At 52.5% G+C, this 23,641-nt stretch overlaps 8 protein-coding genes across 8 annotated transcripts; 3 read left to right on the plus strand and 5 right to left on the minus strand.

Annotated features, from left to right (window-relative positions):
- Positions 1–347: 347 nt before the first annotated feature.
- On the minus strand, positions 348–1,654 carry K489DRAFT_381500 (uncharacterized protein). The gene is made up of 2 exons (XM_033605136.1): positions 1,130–1,654; positions 348–763 (listed from the first exon to the last, which is right to left on the minus strand). The coding sequence occupies exons 1-2, from the start codon at positions 1,290–1,292 to the stop codon at positions 561–563; spliced, it is 366 nt and encodes a 121-aa protein (XP_033458541.1). The 5' UTR covers positions 1,293–1,654; the 3' UTR covers positions 348–560.
- On the plus strand, positions 1,426–2,230 carry K489DRAFT_426186 (uncharacterized protein; the record flags this gene model as incomplete). Its single annotated transcript, XM_033608284.1, has 1 exon — positions 1,426–2,230. A coding segment is annotated over one exon (795 nt), but the record flags the coding sequence as incomplete, so codon positions are not given.
- Positions 2,231–3,204: 974 nt separating this feature from the next.
- Positions 3,205–4,596, minus strand: K489DRAFT_389426 (FAD/NAD(P)-binding domain-containing protein; the record flags this gene model as incomplete). The annotated part of the gene is made up of 1 exon (XM_033606503.1): positions 3,205–4,596. One exon carries the CDS (start codon positions 4,594–4,596, stop codon positions 3,205–3,207), a length of 1,392 nt encoding a protein of 463 aa, XP_033458543.1.
- Positions 4,597–6,611: 2,015 nt separating this feature from the next.
- On the minus strand, positions 6,612–14,449 carry K489DRAFT_322125 (putative polyketide synthase; the record flags this gene model as incomplete). Its single annotated transcript, XM_033601602.1, has 2 exons — positions 6,612–13,772; positions 13,826–14,449. 2 exons carry the CDS (start codon positions 14,447–14,449, stop codon positions 6,612–6,614), a joined length of 7,785 nt encoding a protein of 2,594 aa, XP_033458544.1.
- A 1,025-nt stretch (positions 14,450–15,474) lies between these two features.
- On the minus strand, positions 15,475–18,963 carry K489DRAFT_395198 (monooxygenase). The gene is made up of 6 exons (XM_033606836.1): positions 18,691–18,963; positions 18,154–18,468; positions 17,853–18,093; positions 17,244–17,329; positions 16,443–16,955; positions 15,475–16,376 (listed from the first exon to the last, which is right to left on the minus strand). The coding sequence occupies exons 1-6, from the start codon at positions 18,779–18,781 to the stop codon at positions 15,544–15,546; spliced, it is 2,079 nt and encodes a 692-aa protein (XP_033458545.1). The 5' UTR covers positions 18,782–18,963; the 3' UTR covers positions 15,475–15,543.
- A 714-nt stretch (positions 18,964–19,677) lies between these two features.
- Positions 19,678–21,006, plus strand: K489DRAFT_321383 (MFS general substrate transporter; the record flags this gene model as incomplete). Its single annotated transcript, XM_033601546.1, has 1 exon — positions 19,678–21,006. The coding sequence occupies one exon, from the start codon at positions 19,678–19,680 to the stop codon at positions 21,004–21,006; it is 1,329 nt and encodes a 442-aa protein (XP_033458546.1).
- Positions 21,007–21,327: 321 nt separating this feature from the next.
- K489DRAFT_340636 (2OG-Fe(II) oxygenase family oxidoreductase) lies at positions 21,328–22,698 on the minus strand. Its single transcript, XM_033602269.1, has 3 exons — positions 22,164–22,698; positions 21,805–22,102; positions 21,328–21,729 (listed from the first exon to the last, which is right to left on the minus strand). The coding sequence occupies exons 1-3, from the start codon at positions 22,491–22,493 to the stop codon at positions 21,359–21,361; spliced, it is 999 nt and encodes a 332-aa protein (XP_033458547.1). The 5' UTR covers positions 22,494–22,698; the 3' UTR covers positions 21,328–21,358.
- A 203-nt stretch (positions 22,699–22,901) lies between these two features.
- On the plus strand, positions 22,902–23,564 carry K489DRAFT_381508 (YCII-related domain-containing protein). The gene has a single exon (XM_033605137.1). The coding sequence runs from the start codon at positions 22,971–22,973 to the stop codon at positions 23,298–23,300; it is 330 nt and encodes a 109-aa protein (XP_033458548.1). The 5' UTR covers positions 22,902–22,970; the 3' UTR covers positions 23,301–23,564.
- The last annotated feature ends 77 nt before the right edge of the window (positions 23,565–23,641 follow it).

Below are 23,641 nucleotides of genomic sequence, written 5' to 3' on the forward strand. Positions count from 1 at the left end.
GTTGTTGTGTTCAATCATCGACGAGACGATCGCAATCGTAGTAAATTCCAGAGAAATGATATCTCCTGCTCACACTGACGCAGCCATGGATTGGAACGGTTACAGGATGGTCATGGTCTATCTCTTTGATGATGGTCGTTACATACATACCAAGGAGGCGGCCTGAATTGAAGGGTCGTCGCGATCACACAAACGCGGGCGGGCTTTCTCGCCGCGGGCGGAATTTGGAGGGACTGTTTCGATGGGCGGTGATGATTCCCTGTTGCTTTTCGGCAATTTCTCCTCCCACTGTATGATGAAACTTGATCTCGATGATTGATTGATTTCCTTTTGAGGACGAAATTCACCAGCACTATTGAAATGAATAAAAGTCTCACATTTTCTCTCATCGAAAGAAACCAACCAATTTCACGCGTGTGCATAACGACAACGAGGTCACAGGTTCATAGATGTGTATCTCAGCTGATGGTACCGGAGATCTGTCTCCCATCGTTCTCCCATCGTCTCCATCCTCCTCCATCTTCGATCAATCTTCTCATCTCATCGACATCGCAGGATATCTAAAGCGGCGCCATGACGAAACATTTCATCGGCACGACGACCGTCTTCTCCAGGTCCCAGACGCCCAGTTTGGCAAAGGGGTCCTCGCGCAGCATCTCCCACACGGCGTCCTCGCTGCCCGCGCGGATCACGTGGATGCTGCCGTTGACTTGGAAGTTGGGGTCGGCGGGGCTGAGGGAGGGAGCGACGAGGGTTGGGCCGCCTGTGGAGAGAAAGAATCAATATCGGTTGTCAGATGGGAGTGATTGCATGATTGATGGATGGGTGGATGGGAGGAATCGGAGTGTGAGTGAGGAGCGGCGGTTTTGTACGTAATGGGAGAGACGGCAGAGATCGAGACGGCAGCAGCAAAGCAGCGGTCGACTCTTGTCCCTCTCTCGCTTGTTCCGATCACGCTTTCTTGGCCGTTTCGCCGATCTTTTTGGGGCATTGCGTGCTCTTTTCTTCCTCCCCGATGTCGATCGTATCTAATCTGCAACGACCCATCTTTCGAGGCTGGGACGCAGCGTGCAGAGTGTGCATGGATGGGAGAATATGAGATGGGGGAGAGGGAGAGAGAGAAACTCACCAAAGATGACTTGCTTCCCGAAGATGTCCGCGTTGTGCTTCAGGTGGAGATGGCGGTTGTCGGTGCGGATCTGCTGGCTGTCGGGCAGATCGGGGAGGTGCACATACCAGTCGTATTGCTGCTGTTGCGGTTCGGAAGAGGTGGAAGATGAAGGAGAAGACATGATGGTCTGTCGTTCGGGGGTGTATCGACGGTGTGTGATGAGACGAATAGGTACGGATGAGGTCTCTCGTCTTCTTCTTATTATCTTTATTCTCTCCCTTCTTTTGCTGCTGCTGTTGACCGTGCGGTGATGGATATGTGTCTGTCTCTCAACTACAAAAACAACCCCACGATATGCGAACGTGGATATATCACCCAAGACTCTCCCTCTTCCATCGCATAAGCAGGACGGAAGGGAGGGGACATCGTTACGCCATTACTATCTCCGTCCCTCCACGATGTCCGAGAGATGTTCTGCTTGCCAGGTGAGTGTCAAGGACAAAGGCAAAAAAAACTCCCATGAGCCGTCCAAATCAATGTCCATTCCACCACCTGTTTCACGAAAGAAACTCCGCGGCGCCAACGAAATTATTAAATACTCCGGGAGAGCGAGAGCAACAGCCCTGGACCGGACCGGACTGGACTGGACTGGATTGGATTGGACTGGACTGCAAGCGCGCCTCCCTCCTCCTCCCCGCAAAGTCCCGCCCCGCCCCACCATCAACCAGATGATAATGGTACTGCTGATCTCGGGCTGCTACACCTGCATGTCGCTCACTCAACTCAATCAACTCCGAGCAGGACAGGACACGAGATATGCACACACCCAGGTACACACACAGAGAGAGAGGTACCGGCAGGGCAACGACGATCGTGGCGGATTTGTTTTAGTCATGAATAACAAGGATGCCCCCATGCGCGCGCCGCCCTGCTGCAGCCGCCGCCGATCGCGACGTTTGCATGTTCTGCTGCACACGCGAGGGACCGGCCGGCTGTGGTGGGTGGTGGTGGATGGTGGTGTGGAGAGATGTCCACTGGGATGTGCATATGCAATGGTGATCGAATCGAGGGGTTCCCGGATCAGCTGCGGTTATCATATCATATCGTAATCAAATCATATCATATCATATCGATCCATCGATTCCTCAATCAATCAATCTAACTATCGGGTGCTTGCAGAAAGGACTAATAACACTGCAGCCGCAGCAGGAGTAGTAGGAACATAGGCGATCCTCTATTCTCTTTCCCACATAATGCCCACCAGGATGTAGAATGGTATAGCGAGATGCGATGGTGCGTCGGTCTCGGTTACATATGTGTCCTCTCAGAGGTCGCATTCGCTTGATACGTATCACACCGCCCGTGTCACCATCGCCCATCGGTACGAGGTCGGTCAGGCTGAAAGGGAGGAGTGCGTATGGCGGTGGCTGCATTGCATGGTCCCCCGTTGGCGTTGTCGTGATCCTGTTGATTGTCGGTCTCGCGCGCTTCGTCTATACGTCACTCTCTCGGCGTGGCTTGTCACTGTGTCTTGTTGCTGATCAAGCCTTTGGGAGGTTGCGTTGTCGGTGGTGTGCCTGGGCTTGGAGACGAGGAGGGTGTAATTTCATGTATGAGTGTATGTGTCTGTAGTGATGAGAGTAAGTGTAAGTTTGTGTGTGTGTGTGTATGTGTGTGTGTGTGTGTGTGCGTATTCATCGCGAGTCAGGAAAGACAGGCACGATGTAAGGAGCATGTCTGATTCGATCAAGGTCTGTCGATAGAGATTCTCCTGCGTAGAGAGGGAGACAGAAGACAGAGATAGAACGCATCGTGGTATAGGAGTATAGAGATACGTCGAGGAGCTACCAACACGGAATATGGACATTCACGAGATCGACAAATTGCAAAGCTGTAGATAGATACTCAATGTGTACGACTTTCTCTAAATGGACAATGACGACGCCTCTCGTGCAACAGAAACCATAGCGACAGATCTAAACAGAACCAACGCCGGACCCAAATCCAACACCTCGCCCTCACCAACGCCAGACCAGAGTAAGAACAACTCCACCGGGGAGTATCTTCGCCCTCCCAACTCCCATAACACACCTCTAATTCCCAGCAGCGGCAATGATCTGCGGCAGGAGGTCCATCGTGTTCTTGAAGAGCTGGCTGGAACCGGGGACATTGAAAGCGCTGACATACCAAGTGCCCTTGTAGCCCTGCATGGCGTTGAACTTCTGGTAGAAGCCCGAGTTGATGTTGTCCGCCGACACGCGCAATTGCAGGGGAGTGAAGTCCTGGTAGTCGACGAAGTTGGGGGTGGTCTTGGCGGCGCCGGTCAGCGTCTGGAGGGTCGAGATGGCGTCGCGCACGGCGGATTCGATCACAGTGCGCGTCGTGGCCTGGAGGGATGTGTACCAGTAGTAGTGGAAGCCGTCCACGGGGGACGGACTGATGGTCACGACGCTGGGGACGTCGGGGACGTTCCACGCCGTGTCCACGCCGCGGTTGGGGTAGGCAGCGGTTTGCATCAGACCGGTGTTGTTGACTACACCGCCATAGTATTGGCCTCCAGTGATTTGTGAGATGAGCGCCTTTTCCTTGGAATCCAAGCCGAGCGTTTGCATGTTGGAGAGGATTCGTGGCATGGCAATGATGACTTGCTTGGCGACGATGAGTTTCCGGCCGGTGGGTGTGTTCACCACTAGGCGAACGTTGTTGTTGGCTCGGATGCCGTCGATGATCTGTGAGTTGTAGAGCACCGACGATCCGAGCTCGGCTTGGGCATTCCTGTAAAGCTGGGAGTTGTCCCGGTTGGCATTGACGATGGCACCGTATCGCTGCCCTTCACGGATCATGACATCGTTCAGGTCGTTGAAAACATACAAGGCCAGGTCCTCGCGGAGGCGACCGGGAATCGCAGGTCGGTTGAAAGCGGCATAGGCAGAAGCGTTGGAAAGACCGGTCTGCTCGATGTACTCGGGCCATGTGAGGGTCAGAGCCGGGTCAACGGGAGTCTTGAGGTATGTGAGATCGTTGGCACCGGGGTTGAACTTTGCAAGATCATCGAGATAGTCTTGACCGAGAGAGCCACGGCTGTAGTTTGGCATGAGTACCTTCTTGGCGAAGTCGGCGTGGATGAATGGAGATCCGAATTGAGTTGGTGATACAGCTGTGTACGGGGTGTTCAGGCGATCGAAGAAATTGGTGACGACGCTGTCGTTCAGGTAGATCTGAAGACCAAAGTCGACGCCCTTTCCGGTTTTGGGGTCGTAGTATGTACGGGCGTGTCCACCGAGGCGGCCACCCTTTTCAACAACCACGAATGATTTGCCCTTGTCCTTGAGGGCGATTGCAGCGTATGTACCAGAAGCCCCACCACCGAGAATCACAAAGTCTTTTCGGATGACATCAGATGCTGCAAAGGCTGCAGGGTTGAGAGCTGCCCCTGCGGCGCACGTGGCGATGGCCACGAGAGTGGTTAAAGTTTGTGCAAGCATATCTGCGTTATTTCTGTCTAGCCAATGAAAGAAAATTTAGAAATGATTGTTTCGCAGACTTGTGGATGGATGTCTTTCATTCACTCAACCGGGCGAAATGGCGATGCTTTATACGTTCATCAATTCATCCAACTTCCATATCGTCGCCGTGACGAGCGGCCTCGTCAGAACACAGCCCGGCATCCTTCGAATCCGCGAACGCCATTCTTCGCGTAACTAAGCGAAGAATAACGTAAGTCTCAGTCAATGGTCCTGGTCGCCGGACTTACATTCAACAGGGAGGCGTTCACTGACAAGCCACGCGAGCGACCGATGCATCGGCTGCCCATGTGGCATGAAGGAAACGTTTCTCCACGTGGCTTGGGAGGCAGCTGCTTGGGCCCCGGGACAATTACACTCCGGGTCCTGATCAGCACTGCCAGGAACGATTCCTGTATATGCCCAAAATGGTGTTTGAAGAGACTCTCAGGAGAGCCCAGGAAACCTTCGGCCGCAGCTGGCGTTCCGAGGGCCGCGCGTTGGAGGCGTAAATCCGAGTACGTCCGAGCTCATAACTCCGAATCCTTCGTCGATGATTGTCAGACTCGGATACGGCAATCCCAGAATAGAGCATGCCCTCACGCAGGATGAAAAGCTTCTCGAAACTTTGCTGGATGCGATGCGCCGGACGCTCTGGACTTTTTGTGGCTGTGCGTGAACTGGAGGACAGATCCAACGCTGTCAGCATTTACAGCGGGTCGTCCTTCATGACAAAGCACTAAGCTTTCATTGGAAACACGATGAGTGATTGAGGCCCATCTTGGCTATGAAACAGATCGCGCAGACTGTACGGATCGGAAATGCGCCACCGCCATTTTTCGTGGGTGTGATGATGAGTTGAACAGATGTCACGATCATCGTGGCTGATCGATATAATCACTGGTGGTAGAATCGCCCGTAGATGTGCCGAGCACTGTCGCACAGATGTGAACTTGCGTGATCCAAGGCGCGCCGCCCGTCGTCTTCATTTTTCAGCTCATTCGCGCCATCTGATGAAATAGGATGACGATTGATATTTGTATGCTTATCTAGTATCGTCTGGAGGGTGACGATCTTGCAGGTATCAGAGTGGTAATTGCTAATTGGATCGAGAGCAGCACGTGATACAAGTAGAGCATAGGCACCTGCGATGTGCCAGATCTTTACATGAGTTAGGGTCAATTTAGGGTTTGGGTAAGGACAACAACGCCAATGTACACAATTTGCCCACGTTGACTCATGAATGTCTGCTCTCCTTCCCCAATAGCATATTTGAGTCTTGTTGGTGATTGGAGGTAGTGACAAGCTTTGTTTAAATATGCAGCAGTACTCCCTCGGTCCATCGAACGCGTCTATATATCGGACTTCGGTATCTTGAGTTGCGTTCGTGAGTAATGAAGTTTGCCTGACAGGACGAAGGGTGCGTGCTATTCCTCCCCTGGCCTGTGACGTGTAAAATGGACTGTCAAGCATTTGAGCCAACCACAAAAGGAAAATTTGTCATCTACGCCTGTAATGCTTGACGTACAGATGTCGTTCGAACCGGACCGAGGACTCTGATGACTGACTTTACTCTTGATCTGCACAGGCCTGATTCACTTGATGAAACACCGGTCGGTGGAGCAGAATGATCACTCGCTTTCATTCAGCTAGTAGAGTGACCTGTACGATCTGCCTGATACCGGTGCCACTTGCTATTTGTATGGTGAAGAAGTCATAGCCTTTTGCCATGAGATTCCGTGAGCATACTGCTGGGCGAAAATGATATTGGACAAATGATTTTCTAATATGATTTCATGAGAGAAAGGCTCATCGAATCCATAGTTCAACCTGCGCCAGGACACCTCAAATAGATGAAACCCAAACATGTAACTCCTCAAGCAAAGATAATCCCAAACACATCACGCCAACCAATAACCAACACCCAAGGCCAATGACCCCCAACATACAAAACAAAGCAAAGTGAAGAAAAGACATGTGATCTTCTGCCCAAAGTCTCAAGCGCGCAGCCATCCGGTCTGTTTCCAGGCATCAATGTACAACCTCGCAACCTCATCCGACACCGGTCCGACCTTCGAAAGCGTAACGGAATGAGAAACGCTCTTCTGCGTATCAAGCAGGAGTCCACCGCAGGACATGCGTACGAATTCATTCTCAAGGAAATCAACCAGCTTTATCGCCGGATTCTCAACAGGTTTGCCCTGATAGGCTCGTACAAGTTCCAGCCAGCGCGGGAACGAGACGATGTTCGATGAAGGAATGTCAAGGGCGTCCGCCCACAAGTTCACCATCGGTCGCCAGGGTTGGCGGATGGGATTGTCAATGTGGTAGATTGGATGGGGGGCTTGCTCGGACATGAGGAGATCTGCGCAACATCCGGCGACGTCCTCGACGGGTGTCCAGCTCAGCTCGCCTTCGAAGGCGGGGACTGCTTTGATTGTTTGGCAGGATTTGACGAGGAAGCTCAAATGTTCGTGGGTGTTCCATGCACCGCTCGATTTGGAGCCCGCGATCTGTCCGGGTCGAACAGATAGAGCATGGAAGTGCTCGGGGTATCGATGCAATGTCTCATCGAGCATCCTCTCGCAGATGTATTTAGCATCGCCGTAGCCGTTTCCGATCAAAGACCGGACATCCATCCGTTCCTCTGGCACCAAGCGTTGTTCCGTCCAGATGGGATATTGCCCCACCACGGCGATGGAAGAGACAAACTCGAAGCCGATCTTGCTACTTTGATGAGATCCCGCGTCTCGCGCAAGATCGATCAGGTTGCGCATGACTTGAAATTGAGATTGAAACCCATCGACAGGACGCACTGCACTCATGGGCCATGCGTTGTGACAGATGTGCGTCACTCGTCTCATGAGGCCTTGGTATTCATCCGATGAGAGGCCGAGCTGTGGTAGCGAGGTATCAGTCGAGATGACCCACACCTTCTGCATTTCCTCTTCGTTGAGTTGGATGTGTCGATCTTGGAAGACTTGCACTTGGCGCTGATAACCTGCAATCTTGGTGACACGATTCATGCAGACCACCGCAGAAACTTCGGGGAGCCGGGCTAGATGAGCGACCAGATATGATCCGAGACTTCCACTCGCACCCGTGACCAGCACAGTCGTGCCCCGCGCTGAGCGTCCTCTGCGGCCATCAGACGCGAGGCGCCCCGTCGGCTGACTCCAGCCTGCGGTGTATTTCCGCACATAGCCTTCAATAACTGCTTTTCGATCGACCAAATCAGCTGGCAATTCCTCATCGGGTTGGGACCTGGCGGCGCGACTCCCATGTGAGATTGGCACAGAAGGAGATGCGACGCTTTGAAGAGATGCATACCTTGGAGGTGCTTGGGCCATACCCATAATCAACTTCTCAATGTTCGTCTCTGGTCTGCTTCCACCAGTCCAGGCGACATGGCCGTAGCCCACGTTCTTCATGCATCGATCCCAAGTGGCCGGACTTGTCACGGCGTGATTGCGACCGTCGTTAAACATCCACCAGCCTTCGAAGAGACCGAAGATGAGATCAAGAAAGATGACAGGTGACGTCATCTCCAACACAAGAAGCACTCCATCCGGTCGAAGGAATTGTTTGATGTGAGCCGTGGACTGGTTCAAGTCATGTGTAGCGTGTACCGCGTTGCTCGCCAGCACTAAATGTTGTGTTGCGACCAGATCCTCTGGGGCTGGCTTCTCGATGTCGTGAACGCGATACTTTACAAAGTCGTACTGCTTGAAGCGTTTGCGAGCCTGGGCAACGAATGCTGGCGAAAGGTCGGTGAAGGTGTATTCGACCGGGATGCCCATCTGCGCGAGTGCAGGCAGCACAATCTTGGTGGTTCCGGCGGTACCAGCCCCCATCTCCAGAATTCTGAGTGGTCCTCCGTTCCGAGGTACGGAGGCCGCAAGGTTCGTGAAGAACTCAACCATACGCTGATAGTACATCGCGTTCAATGGCCATTCTCCATACAGCTTCGAGACGAGATTACGTCCTTTCTCGCTTCCGAAGATCAGCTGCACACCGGTCTCCTTGCCTCGGAGCACTTCAGCAAGACGGCTACCTGTGTGGAAAGCCAAAGCAGTCGCATCTGCATGGGCTGGATGCACAGTTTGAACCTCTTCCAGACGATCCTGAGCAGACATAGTCGGGAGGGGCTGGCTCGTACGTCGGTATCCGCCCGAGGTCTTCTCGATAAGGCCAGCCTCTGTGTCCAAGATGTTATACAGGTAGTCGACGAGGCGGCCGTGCTCTTGCACATGCGGCACGCGTTTGACCACACCCCCGACCGCGACCTGGCGAACATCGATTCCCAACTTCTCGAACGCCTCGAGGATCATGATTACACATAATTCAGTCTGATCCAGGTTGGCACCAGCCAGATAGCCGTCGAAACCGCACTCTTGAATGCGCTGATCGATGTTGGTGTTCATAGAATTGAAAGCATCCATCCAGGTCTCGAAAGAGATATCGAGCTCGTGTTTGGTGGACTTATCACCTCGATCCGTGGACTGGTCACGTGATGAGCATTCTGTCGGTGCCGTTGACGGAGTCCTTGAGCCGTTGCTGACAGACAATGAATCCTCAGCTTCACTGTCCGAGTTACTGTCAGGTAGACCAGCACCGGTGCGCTTGCAGACACAAGCGACCAAGCCCGGGAAATCAACAATGTCACCTCGGTCATCTTCGGGAATCTCAATCTTGAATTCACCCTCAATTTCGCGGCACAGCTCCATAGCCATGAGAGAGTCAATCCCCAAGTCGCCCAACTGAGCATCGTCCTTGATGTCATTTAGCTCGAGGCCACACAAATCAGCAATAATTGTCTTCAACTTGTTGGCGACATTCGGGCCTGCTGATCGTGGCGCTGATGATTCCTTGACATGCTTCGAAGCCGACAAGTCTTGAGCCCACGATGCATTTCCAGACGTCTCTGGAACGGTGGCTGACTTTGTGATGGTAGTGAATGCTGGGACCGGCTCTCGGTCGATAGCTTGTGCGGCGGCATCGATGAGCTGGGCTTGCTGAGCACCTGGGGTGCTGCGAAGCAGCAGCTTCTTCATGGCTGGCTTGGAGACCTCAACATATTGAATACCCAGAACGACTTCTGTCAAAGCGCCATTGATGGCGTCGAAGACAAAGATGTCCGTACAGAATGCCTTGTCGGAAATCTTTTGGTGAGTGGCGAAGACGTCCCATTTCTGTTCACCGGGGGCGTTGTCCGAGCTAGCGACGGGAGAACGAAGCCATTGCTCGATTGCATTGGCGATGTAGAGAGTGTTGGGTGAGCGTTCAGTCATGCAGTTCACCCATATACCACCAACTTGAGCAAAGCAGTCTGCCCTGGCCGTGTCGAACCAAGTCCCGCTGGTCGAGCTGCTTACGACCCTACCAGCAGACTCGGCGCCCAATCCGACGAGCCTTTGAACGCCGCGATAAATATCTCCATAGTCCACGACATCCGAAAATGCACGATAGATGTTGCGGCCAAGGATCATGTCGTCAGGCGAAGTGTGCTCGAGGAGGGCCTTGCAGCGCTCATAGTTGACAAGGCGCTCGTACCGTTTAAACTCACGTCGATACTGTTGATCATCCGCACGAAGTAGGCTGACTTCACCAGTGACGTGCGTGGTGGCATTGCCTTGCTCGCTGGTGCTCGTGATTTTCCAGTCCCAGAAATTCTCCTCACCCTGTTTGGCGATGAAGTCGAGCCACACGGTACGAGACGCATCACGGCAGATCGGAGCTTGATTCTCGATGTGACGAATGACTGGCTTGTAGTCTGATGTGGCCTTCTCGGGATGGAGAGTGAGGATGGATTCGATCACGATGTCGATTTGAAGAGTTGCTGGACAAATCGGCGCCGCACCAGCAATGATGTGACCTTCCAAGTATTCCTCATACTGTTGATGCGCAGTATTGATCAGGAATCTTGAGTGTAGCCCCGCGGAGTCCTTGTGACCAACAAATTTGAAAAGTCCCAATGGTGCTGCCTCAACAACTGCAGGTAGGGCAGGAGCAACTTCGGGATGAGCTTGAGGCAACTTCAAGTCAAGCCAGTGCTTACTTTGCACGAATTGATACGGAGGAAGCAAGAGGATACGATACTCCAGAGTTTGAGACTTGTGATGGGCCCAGTGAGTGACCTGGACACCAGCTTTCCGTAGTGCAAGCGTCACATCTGTAACGTTCGATCGAACATTCTCCGAGGTAATGTTGACCGCCTGGAAGTGAGACGATTTCGGAGAGCCAAGCGCGCTTTTGACCATGCTAGTGATTGTTGAGCCAGACCCGGCCTCAAGGAAAACTGCAGATGGATATTTCTTAGCGATGCGCTGGACGGCATCGTTGAAGTACACTGGGTTACGCAGGTGCTTCGCAATGAAGTCCGAGCCCACAGGTTCATCGAATCGTAAGTTCTTGGAATAGAAGAGGGGGATCGTGGGTGTGCGGAAAACGATGCCCTCAGTGACTTGGAGCAGGTCCGAAAGCAAAGGCTCGACCAGAGTGGAATGGAAAGCATTGGTGACGTTCAACCGCTTTGTTCGCATTGACACCTTGGAATCAAGCACCGCCTTCTCGACAGCTTCAATCGCGTTGGTAGATCCTGCAAGCGTCCATGAGGTAGGTCCATTGTGACATGCGACGGTGGCCGGAACCGTTCCCTGAGACTCTGCAATGGGCGCGGATGCCGTGAGTAGTGCGTTGATATCGCTAGCGCTGCCCTCCATGGCAAGCATAGCACCGGAATCTGCGCCCCATTTCTCGCGGATGAGCAATGCTCGACGTGAGATGAGCTTGATGGCGTCGGAGACGGAAACAATACCACAGACGGCAAGCGCAGTCAGCTCGCCAAAGCTGTGGCCCACTGCAGCAGCGACCTCAATACCACTGTCGATCCAGCTCATGGCACCAGAGTATTGCATTGCGAACATCATGGTTTGCAAAAGCACCTGATCCGTGATCGGCGCATTGTCAAAGATGCGCGGGAAGATACTCTCGAGGCCCTGTTGTTTGATGATATCGTCGCAGGCGTTGAGATGGTCTCGTAAGATCTTGAATTGGTTGTAGACGGAACGGTTCAGGCCTACATGTCGGGAAGCTTGTCCCGCAAAGCACAGCACGACAGGCCGAGGGAAATCCAATGCAGTCACGACGCCGGCGGTGTTTCCATTCAAGAAGTCTTTGATCTGACCCTTGACACCCGACAACGAATCGGCTCCGAAGTTGAGACTCAGGCGCATGCCCAGATTCGATCGTCGCGACAAGTTGAGGGAGAGGTCGGACGGAAGCAAAGTCGTTTTCTGGTCTTCAATCCAAGCAAGCAGACGTGTCGCATTCCTGCGGATGTCATCCTCACTGTTTCCTGACAATGAGAAGGCATGTTTGATACCGCTCTCATGGATCGCGAATCTCGACGACGAGGGGCGCTTCAGGAACGGCTGCGTGACGATGACGGAGGCGTTCGATCCTGAGGCTCCGTAGTTGTTGATCAGTGCTGCATAAAAGTCGGCATTCCACGCTTTAGCTTGAGTCAGAACTTCCATTCCGTCATCTGGCGTGCTGTGAAGTTTCGGGCTCAACTTCGAATGGCTGGCTTGGCGCGGGATAGCTCCTGCGTGCATCATAAGTAGGACTTTCATGACAGCAGCCACACCCGAAGTGCACTCTGTGTGGCCGATGTGACCCTTCACCGATCCCACGACGAGCTTCTGGGGGCGCGCAACCTCTGGACCAGCCAGGACAGTACGAATGCTAGCCCACTCAGCAGGATCGCCCACCGGAGTACCCGTCCCATGTGCTTCTGCTACGGTGATTTGCTCAGGCCGTAAGCCAGACTTCTCGAGAACACTTTCGAACAGTGTCGAAAGGGAGGGTGAATTGGGCACGACAATGGGTGTGCAGTTCTCGTTCTGCTTGACATCAGTGCCAGCAATGCATCCCAGGATCTGATCTCCGTCAGCGAGTGCAACAGACATTTTCTTCAGGATTAGGCCAGCGACGCCCTCTCCACGGCAGTAACCGTCTGCATCAGCGCTGAAAGGCTTGCAAGCGCCCGTGGAGCTCAGAAAAGAAGCACCTGCAAGGTTGTGGAACCAAAGAGGGCTGCTGATGACCAACGCGCCACCCGCCAATGCCTGATCACACTCCCCAGCAAGAATGGCGCGGCAGGCTTGGTGGATGGCAACAGCAGATGAGCTGCAAGCAGTGTCAACTACAAGAGCCGGGCCTGTCCAGCCGAAGTAGTGGCTGATCTTGCCAGCGATGAATGCAGCCAAGTTTCCTGTTGCACTATAGGCATTGGGCTCATGACAAGCAATGTTGGTCTGGTAATCGGTCGAGCAGCTGCCGATGTAGCAACCGACGTTTCTGTTAGGGTTCGAGCCGGCGAAGTATCCAGATTGCTCGAGCGCTTGGTAAGCGACTTGAAGCAAAAGTCGTTGCTGCGGGTCCATAGACGCAGCTTCGCGAGGCGACTTCTTGAAGAATTTGTGATCGAAGCCATCGTGATCACGAAGGAAGTTACCGAACCACTTCTGTGTTTTCTCAGCTTCCGGACGAAAGGTCGAATTCATCGGGAATCGGTCTTGCGGCACCTCTCGATGCTGCGAAACTCCCGATTCGAGCACTTTCCAGAGCTCCTCTGGATCATCTGCGTTGGCAAACTTGCAAGACATGCCAACAATGGCGATATCGGTGTCTGCGAATCCTGGTCGCGGAAGTGGGGAAGAGGTCAAGTTGAAGCTCGCCTCATCGAGCTGGCTCTCCAGGTCTTTAATCTGCGTGATTTGTTCCGATCTGATCGTCCGGGAAAGTGAAGTCGGTATGCACCGTTCAATTCCGAAGCATACGAAGTGAGCGTCCGGATTCTCTTCCACAACAGATCTAATCGTGTGGTACCAATCGGCTTGCTCTGTAAGTATCGCCTGCAGTGCTGCCATGTGTTCATTTTTCTCGAACTTCAAGCTTCGATCAAGCGTGCAAAGTTCGAGCATAATCTCGAGATTAATACGTTGGCCTTTGGAGTGAAATCTTCCGTAAAGTGAGACTGGAACTGCACTGATCACCTGGTCACAGGCTCTCAGCTCAGACTCGAGTGCACGGATATCTTTCTCAGCAACGGTGACAGTGGCACGATGCTCGTCAAAGATCACAGAAGTATATGCCTGTGGAATGTCAGTAACCGATCAGATTTTTTGTTCAAGGTTGAGAAACTTACATCTTCGTAACGGTTGATGATCGCTGCAATTGCAGCATAGTTGCTGCTTTCGGACCACATCAAAGCCAAGGATTGTGCAGCTCCCGCAACACTATCGCGGTCGTATCCGTCAATGAGCGCTCCGACACACATGGCCAGGCGAATGGAAGCCGCTGCGTTGCGTCGGAACTCATCTTCGCTCGCACTGCTCGTCACGGCCAAGGAAGCCAGAAGTCCAGTACAGAAGCCAAGTGCGCGAACGTCAGACGCTGCGCCTGCTTTCTGACCAGTCAGCTCCAGATAATCGATGTAATGTACTAAATGAGTGACCACTCCAAGAGGAGTTAAGACGCTGCTCGGAAGTCGAGACCATGCGCTGTCTGGGCGAGCATGGTGAAGCAAGTCGGATAGTGTTCCGATATTCTTGTTCGATGTCTTCACACCGAACTGAGGCGAGAGCTTGGCCAATACACTCCAAGTGAGAGGAAGCTCGTCGACGACCTCGCGAATCCAGGAGTAACGGGCATTTGTGCTGAGCAGAGCGCGAAGACGGTGGAACGTCTCGTGATGCAGGGAGAGGATTTGAGGTCCGAAGACCAGGACGGGCCGCTTGGCGTCGCGAAGTTTCTGGATTTGTTCGGTCATGGTGAGTGATTCAGTATACCAAGTTGAATGGTTGTGTCTTGTTTCAGAAACGGTGGGCGTCTCCTCTGTATTCATATGAAGCCGACATGCCATGTGGCAATGGCGATAGTTGACCGACCAATCATGGTATTCGCAACTCCGGTTATCATCATGTCACTCTAGAGGTCCTGTCGAAGGATGTCGAGGTAAGCATGGTAAGCATTCCGCCGAGGCGATGCTGCTCGGCACGACATGAAGTCCGGTACGAGCTGAAGCTGAGCGCTGCTCTGGCGTGTCTCCACGGTGCAATCTCGGCCATGTTCAGGCGGCCGAATTGATGTTTCACGGACTTCCCGATGGTGCTCTAGTAAAACGGAAGATTCGACCGATGAATTCGCTTACGGTAGCGGTGTTTGTCGCGTGGCTCGCTGCCATGGTCGCGGTTATTTTGGTGTGGTCTCATGCGCCTAGAATAGCATAAAGAAGCCGGAGTTTTCTAAACTCCCTTGCTCAAGACGGTGGGCCTCAGCTCGCTCGACTAGCTGCACGTAGCGCACCGGTACACTCGCAGCTGATTCTACATAGGCAATCTCTCACAACGCGTACACTGCTGTTCACAGATTGTTCTGTTCTGTTGCGGGTACATTTTGACTGCAAGTGAGGCGGGGTGGATAGTCACACAGGCGGCAGTGTGAAGTTTGTGAACGACACGTTGTGCTACAGGGCATTTCGTTGAGTTAACGAAAGTCCAGCGTGTGTTTTATCCTCCTGTCTCTGCAGATGCATGCGATCTAAGTCGACATAAGATACGTGTGATCTAAATCATCACTCTGTACAATAGCTGGAGACTATTCGTCTCTATTACATGTTTAAGTATGCTCCAGCAGAGCTGAAAGCGTGTGTCGCATTAGTCATCAGAAGGTGGAGGCATCGGCTTAGTCATAGAACTGGCGAACATATATGTGACGACTCGTGATACGAAATCAATGAAGCTTTATCCAACTCATTAGAATCCATGGATACGACAAAGACGCAATCTATTTCGGGCCTTACTCCAACATTTGTCCTTGCGGGGCAATCCATGACTTCATGATCGGGAAGTCCCCACAGTGTCCTCATTCGTAACCCGCTCGTTTGCGATAGTCCGATATGGCGCGAACAACCATATCCGCATGATCAAAGTGCCAGATCTTGTGCGATCGGTCTTTGATCTCCTCGAAACACGTCTTCGCCTTGACCCATTTCTTGGGTTCAGCCCACTCCGGCTGATGGTACAGATCGCACACCCTTCTACTGCTGTTCACCAGCCACTGACTCCGAGATCGTCGGATGCTATCGTAAGTTTGGAAGGCGAGCTCGATGGCTCGTCCTTTTGGTATGGACGTACCGACGTCAGATTGATGAGCAAGGCACTCTTCTATGAGTGAAACCAGACATAGGACATCTTCGACACCCGAGCAAGCGCCTGCTCCGTGGTGCGGACTTGAAGCATGTGCTGCGTCTCCGGCGAGGCATACCTTCCCTTTGTTGTAGAACGGTGCGGGATATTCCCACATGTCGAAGACTGCCCATTTTTCGAGCTCTTCGGGGAATTGCTTGATGATGTTGCGGACGGGCGCACACCACTTGCTGAAGGCTTCTTCGACGTCCTTACGCGAGCCGCGTTGCGTCGTGTGCAGGTCCTTTGGCCATTCTTTCGGGTCCGTGATGAAGCACGTCACGTTGATCAGGGCACCATTCGCAACCGGATAGTGCATGAGATGGGCGAGAGGTCCGACATGCATATGCTGGTTCCGTGCCTTATAGACGCCTAAGGCCTTTTCCGCCTCGCCCATCGGGACAAGAGCACGGTAGGCGCATTTGTGTGTATACTGTGGGTCTGAAGCCGGGTCATCTTTTCCGAAGAGGCTTTTCCGGACTTGAGACTTGATACCATCCGTCCCGATGACTTCGATGATCGTTGCCATCAGATTGCCGACACACGCCAATCAATCGGGTTTGAGGGAGAACTCACCTGCATCTGCTTGAGTGACTGTTCCGTCGGTGAAAGACAGGACGACTCGCCCTTCCGACCCTACACTCTGCATGGTCTCTAGGCGTTTGTTGAAGTGAACGATACCGGCTGGTATGATCTTCACGAGGTTCTCGAGGAACTGATCACGTCTGGTCCCCTCAAAGCCCTTGTATCCGGCATCGAGCTTGAACAAGAGCCTTTGTTCGAGTTCGTTCGACGGGTCATGCTGATTGTATCCGTCGATCCATCGTAAGTAGTCATTGGGGTCGTCGACGTCGTTGGAGGTCGAGACGGAGCCTCCAGACCTCAATGCCAGCACGATATTGGGATCGATTATTTCCATGCATTTGATAGCATTCGCTGTGAAGGCGATCCCGGCGCCGATCTCTCGAAATCCCCGACTCTGTTCGTAGACCTGGACATTCACACCACGGCGGATTAAACCTGCAGCGAGGATCAAGCCGACAATGCCGCCTCCAACCAGTGCGATATCCAAGCCTTTAGCTTCTTGACCTTGGTGATCCATGACTGGCATGTGTTTAAAGAAACTTGCAAGGTGATGTTTTCGTGCCAAAGTGTAAGGCGGATGGATATGAGAAAAAATATCATATCATAAGGGATTAGATGATTGGCCTTGCTCAGGTCATACTTGACGGTGTGCTGCTAAATCAGGCTTCGTGGTAATCGCTAGAGAGCATAATGGATTAACCACTCCGTTTCATTGTCCGGTGGATCTTTTCCACAAAGTCCGGTCAAAGTGAAGTCCGGATCTAGTGATCGTCGTATATCGCTGCAATTTACTTGTAGATCGGTCGAAACCGATTCCCGATCGGGCTTGCATCGCACCACGCGTGACGTCGAGAGTCATAGCCAGAGATTCAAACCACCTCGTCAACCGTGTAGTGTCGAGGATCTTCACCCTACAGTTCAAAATCGCCTCCAACGATGTGTGGTGTTGAGAAGAATCACCGTGCGAAACCACATCGCACAAAACGTAGTGTGGGGAAAAGAGTCACTAGGTGAAACCACACGGCACGGCACATGGTGATGAGAAAATTCGCCTCAATGTGAAATTACATCACAATCGTCAGCATTAAAAGAGACTACTCCAAACCTATCCCGAACGCCTTGTAAACGAAGTATCCAACCACCATAGTGAGCTAATATACGTCTATCGTATGTGATGCTCGGACACCCATCGATCGTTTATGAAAATGACATATTTCCTGAGCGATGGCGTCGACGTCTTTGGTTCTGATAGGAACCCGGTGCTTGCCCTCCCATTCGATGAGCTTGGTGGAGCTGGGATCGCAGTATCTTCGCATCAGCCCGCGATGTAGCTCAATGCCGGGGTCGTCCAAGCCGTGCACGTGAATCGTCGGGATCTTCAGTACATGATCCCTTGACCACCTCGTACAGTCAGGCATGTCGGTAGAGGTGGAAAGAGCAGCCGCATCCACACAGCCTTTCGGCATCGTGATGTCAGGATACAGCCAGACCAACGGGCCTCGCCCGGCAAGCAGCACTGCGAAGCGGAATTCGGGTAGACCATTCGCAAGTGATCCGTTTCCTTCGACTTTCTGCTGGGCGAACAGTAGGCTCGCGGCCAGCTTTGCTCCTTGGCTGAAACCGAGAATTGCTGTCCATTCTCCTAAATAGACGTAAGCCTTTTGCTAAGGTCGGACGCACGGAAAGGCCAGATGATGTATACCTGTCGCACCACACAAGTCATCGACGCACATGGCTGTAATTAACGCTGCATCGACAGCTTCGACCACTTCCTCGGGTGCTCGGTAGGGCTCATCTTCGAACATCGGCAGCCATGATCGGAATGGTCCCTGGCTGGCATAAACCGACGTCACGTCTGGACCGGGTCGTGAGCAAATAAACGGCGCATCGGCAAATACAAAGCGGAATTTGTCATCGAGCGATTTCCTCAGTACTCTGCATTGCTGGCGAAAGATCCGCGCGTTAGTCCCACCGCCATGGAGGCAGAGTATGCGTGGGAGATGAAGGGATGATGCGTCTCGGTGGAGCTCGGGGATAACCATCTTAGGGTTAGAAATCCGATATTCTTCAATTTCGAAAGTTTCTTGACCGACGTCGTTGAATACATGGAAGATGATCACCTATAATCCATCTACAAACATCACATCGCCACCAAATTATGCTACACGATCGCAGGATCGTTCGATGCTCGCTTACCGCAATGCTCGTAAGCTGAGATAGGGGCATTTCGGTGTAAAACATAGTCCGGAGGGCATCGTGTTACGAGATCGAACGCTGCGGATGGTCAGCCACGTCTCGAAAGGGACATCACATTCCAAGAGAGACGCCATGTAGATGTGGTGAACAGGGGCCTAACGAAACAATCGGGTTTCGCCGGGTGCGGATGTGATTGCCTCAAGACATTCACTTCAGGATGGACCAGGCATCTGCGGTCTCGCACAGCGAATCCCAACAGATACCGGTGACTCCGTTGCCTCTCTTAGCCCAGCACACCACTCGCCTATTAATGAGCTAAAGTCAGCCGCAGGGCTGATATGATTGCGTCGCTTGTGGGTCACGAGAAATGCATGCGCGACGCATCAACTAACCTGCGTGGTGGCTGCAACAACCGTGGTTGATATCTTCAATCGCGAATACTCCGGCCGAGAGTGGCGGTTCTGAGTTAAGTCCGCTCATATGCAAGCAGGTATCGGTCAAATCGGACGGTATGTGTCGATGACTTACCAGATGTTCCGGTTCCCTGATGACCACCAGTGTGACCAGCCGAGTCTACGCAGGACAGAGACCACAAGATCGTTTTTGTTAAGTTGATCAAATACTCCGTCCAGTTGACCGATGCCCTATATGACGAATGACGACCAGGCGTAAGAGTCAGAATTGCTCGCCTGTTAGTGACGAATGATCTAGCATATCTCAACCTCACGTTATTCAGCTCGGCTTTAAGCGGCGCATCTCGTACGAGTCACATCTCCGATATGTCCGCAGCTCGGCCGAACCACTTGATCGACACTCTCGCGGCATCGATGTGCCGCTCCCCTCTCCCTGAATAGGGCGAACGAGCGAACAGACCCCTTCGAGCAGATAAACAATCAACAGTTTACTGTGTGGAATAAAGACCTGGTGGTTCACGATCCTACATCGTTGAACCCGAATCTCGGCTCCGTCGTTGAGAGATCGCCCGTTCGAAAAAACACCAACACCATCTGAATCTGTTCAAACGTGCAAGATGAGCGACGAAGAGAAGCGAGAATCATCGCTATCAGCTCCGCCAAGCGAGGCTTCCTCAAAGCCTGGAAATGAAGACCTCAGCAATCACACTTCTGCGCCAAGCTCAATACCGTCTTCACCATCACCGCCACCGAATGGCGGCACTACAGCATGGCTTCACGCCTTAGGTAGCTTCTTCCTGCTATTCAATACCTGGGGCATTCTCAATGCATTTGGAGTGTATCAGACTTATTACGAGTCCGGAGCGCTATTTACCGAATCGTCTTCAAATATCTCCTGGATTGGATCAATTCAAGCCTTTATGCTCCTCATGACGGGAGTATTCGCAGGCCCCGTCTACGATCGCGGCTATCTGAAGACACTACTTATTACGGGGGCTTTCCTTGTCGTTTTTGGTCACATGATGCTCAGTCTCTGCACAGAGTACTGGCAAGTGCTCCTGGCTCAAGCCTTCACCGTAGGAATCGGCACCGGCTTGATGTTCGTGCCGGCATTCGCCATTCTACAGCAGTACTTCACCACAAGAATGGGACTTGCTATCGGCATCGCGGCCTCAGGCTCATCTTTCGGAGGAATCATCTACCCGATCGTCCTCTATCGACTTGTGGACACAATCGGATTTCCCTGGGCCGTCCGGGTAGAGGGCTTCATCGCCCTCGCAACCCTGACAATCCCCATCGCGGTCCTCAAATTCCGTGTCAAGCCTGGTCGTGTCCGCGCAATGTTCGATTGGAGCGCATTTCTCGACGTCCCGTACATGTTCTTCGTCATCTCGACGTTGATCTCATTCATGGGCTTGGTCGTGGTTCTGTTCTACCTCTCCTATTACTCCGAGGCCACCCAGATCACCAACACTCAAATGGCTTTCTATCTGATTCCGATCTACAATGCGGCATCGTGTTTCGGACGGACGTTGCCCAACGCATGGGCAGACACTACGGGCCCGTTCAATCTCCTTGCTCCAGGGACCTTCATTGCTGGCATCCTCATGCTCGTCACGATGGGCGTACACACCGAGGCTGGCGTGGTAATCATCGCTATCCTGATCGGATTCGTCTCAGGGGTCCTGATCGGTATGCCTCCATTGTGCTTTGTCGCTGTCACGAAGGACAAGTCCAAGCTGGGTACCCGTATGGGTATGGGATACGCGATGGTGGGCTTCGGTGTACTCGCAGGAGGACCTGGAGCGGGCGCTATCCTTGGGCAGGGCGAAAGTCTGAACTGGATTAGCGTTTGGGCTTTCGGTGGTGCTTCGTGCTGTGTTGCTGGTCTCATGTACTTTGTCCAGAGAGTCAGCATGGTTGGGTGGAAGTTGAAGAAGGTGTGATCTGCAACGCGGGCTTGTCGGACTCGCCACATGTCCGAAGGGGAGAGAGTCGCTCGTATGAGCCTTATAGATGATTTCGAATAATTTGTACGTGATAGAACACCTTTTTAGGAATGTCCTCAGCAGGAATGATGAGACACTACGGTTTCAATGAAATTTAATCAAGTTTGCCTAATCCTGCCAGGTGGGATTGATCAATTTACAGACAACACAACAAACATATTGTTATGTCCTTGCGCGATGTTCAACGTATCTAATATATCTAATTTGTCTAACGACATTTCAATCGTGAGGGCGCCACAGTCACTGGGACAAGCAGTTCCGGAAAGCATTCAAATTGGCCGGCTACAAATTACTCCGCTAGTTTCTTACCACTCCGATCCCCCATAGTAGCCATGAGCCTCGCCATGATATGTTCAGCAGGAGTTGTACTCGCTCCAGAACCATCAAGCGCCGCGCACTGCAGGTCCAGCTTTCCATTCAAGAACCATGGAGCACTGTACCGAGGCTCTGATGTATTCCAGCTGACCACCCGGTGCCGTGCTGACCTGTAGTAGCCATTGGTCCAATGGTGCATCATATCTCCCATGTTGATCACATAGGATCCGGGAATGATGGGAACCTCGATCCATGTCTCTGTGGGTGGGTACCACACCTCTAGACCCTTGGAATTGTCTTCCGCGAGGAGGATGGTGATGCCACCATAGTCGGTGTGGTCACCCACTACAAAGAGCCACGCGTCAGCGAAGCTCACGTTGATGCACAGATGGTGAAATGGATTCACTCGAGATAACGTACCTCCAAATTGGCTTGGATCTTTGAACGGCTGCGGTGCATAGTGGAGTAATCTCATGGGCATTGAGGGTGTTTCGGCGAATTCGAGCATAGTCTCCTCAGTGACGCTCCACTCAGCAGGCAGTCCACGTGCCAGGATTTTGAGAAGTACTTTAGACAGCTCCAGCATGTCCGCTTGGTAGTTCAGAATTGGAGTCTTGAAGTCCTCGTCTGCAAGAGCCTTCGGCCAAAGGTTGGGACCAGTGGAGAATGTGCCCGCAGTGGGATCATCTGCCGGTACTTCACGGCCGATGATGAAGGCCTGGAAAGAAGTCAGCGCTTGATCCCGAGTCTTCAAGAGACATAGAGGGACAGCGGTTTACCTCTTTCGTGTCGGGTTTCAACCCCTCCTTGTGAGTCTGGATGCCAGAGGGCTCATAACCGCGATGAGATTTTCCCATACACTTGCCGATCCAAACATCCATCTTCTCTTCTTCGGATAGTGTGAAGAAGAGCTTGGCGCGATCGAGATGGCCGCGCCGAACTTCTTCTGATACCCCATGGCCGACGAGGTAGAAGAAACCGTAGGTGTGGCATGCATGTCGCATCTGTCGCACAACTTGGTCTGCAGCGTCTGATGAGGGAGACTTCAAGAAGGGACTGATGTCCACCACGGGAATTGTGTGTACGGGAGGTTGTGTGATGGCGCCCATTTTGTCGATGTCTCGCGCCGATGAGGTCGATGTTGCTTTGCCAAAGCCAGAGCGAGCACGCTGTCGGTATTTGTTCCATATTTTTTCTTCATTGCTAATGGAGTTCTACAATGGCTGATCATCGCTGATGTCGCCTCATGTCCTTCCTCTTCGACTTCGAAGTCTGTCCCGGCCCGAGAGTTGTTTCGGTCCAGCCGGAGTCGAGTGACTCCGAAGTCCGGACTTAATCCGCAACCATTATCGGTGTCTCATTTTTAGAGTGGACGAGCATCAACATGTGGATATACTTTCTGTATGAACACATAAATACATCAGAAAGTATTAATTTTTATATTCGACACATGCAACATCTGAAAGACACTGCAGGTTCAACATCAGAATATCTCAGATCACCAAGTACGTTTTAGGGTCAAACTTTGGCGAAGAAGACCTACCACTAAAGTCGGAATAGTACACAAGCTCCACAGACTTCACAAAATGGCAGCGACATACGACTGGCTAGTCCGCACTCCTGCGAACGAAGCCGATGGCGAGACCAGGCGCAACGTCCGTCCAGAACACCTCATTCACAACAAGCCTCTCATCGAGAATGGAACCCTCCTCTTCGGCGGCCCTTCGCTCTCAAGACATCCCAACGAGGGCGAGACCGATCTGGCAGTCAATGGAAGTATCCAATTGATCCGAGCGGAGAGCGAAGCTGCGGTCAGAGAGATCGTGAGGAATGACCCATACTCCAAGGCTGGTTTCTGGAGGGCAGAAGAGGCTGTCATCCTCCCTTTTCGCTGCGTTTTGAGGACACCTGCGTGATGCGTCACCACAGATTGTCCAGAAGGCCTCATGATACTACAGGGCCTCTCTCAGATGTAGTCAAGGTGGTCGGCGGCGTGACTGCTGGCGGCTTACGAGGACTGAGACACCTTGCCGCATGATAGAGGGATGGAAATGTGTCGTGGCTTCATAGCACAATTAAGGCATTTTTATGACTTTGAGCATATCTTGAACTTGTTGTTGCCATCTGATAAAGGCATGAGTCGTGTTGATGGTCTCGGGACCCAGTATAGGTATCGGTCAAATCCTCTAAGGTTCTCAGGGATCGGACAGGGCACTCCGATGACTAATCCGATGGATGTCCATACTGATGACTGATC

This window comes from Dissoconium aciculare, assembly GCF_010015565.1.
Source record: "Dissoconium aciculare CBS 342.82 unplaced genomic scaffold K489scaffold_8, whole genome shotgun sequence".
Lineage (NCBI taxonomy): Eukaryota > Fungi > Ascomycota > Dothideomycetes > Mycosphaerellales > Dissoconiaceae > Dissoconium > Dissoconium aciculare.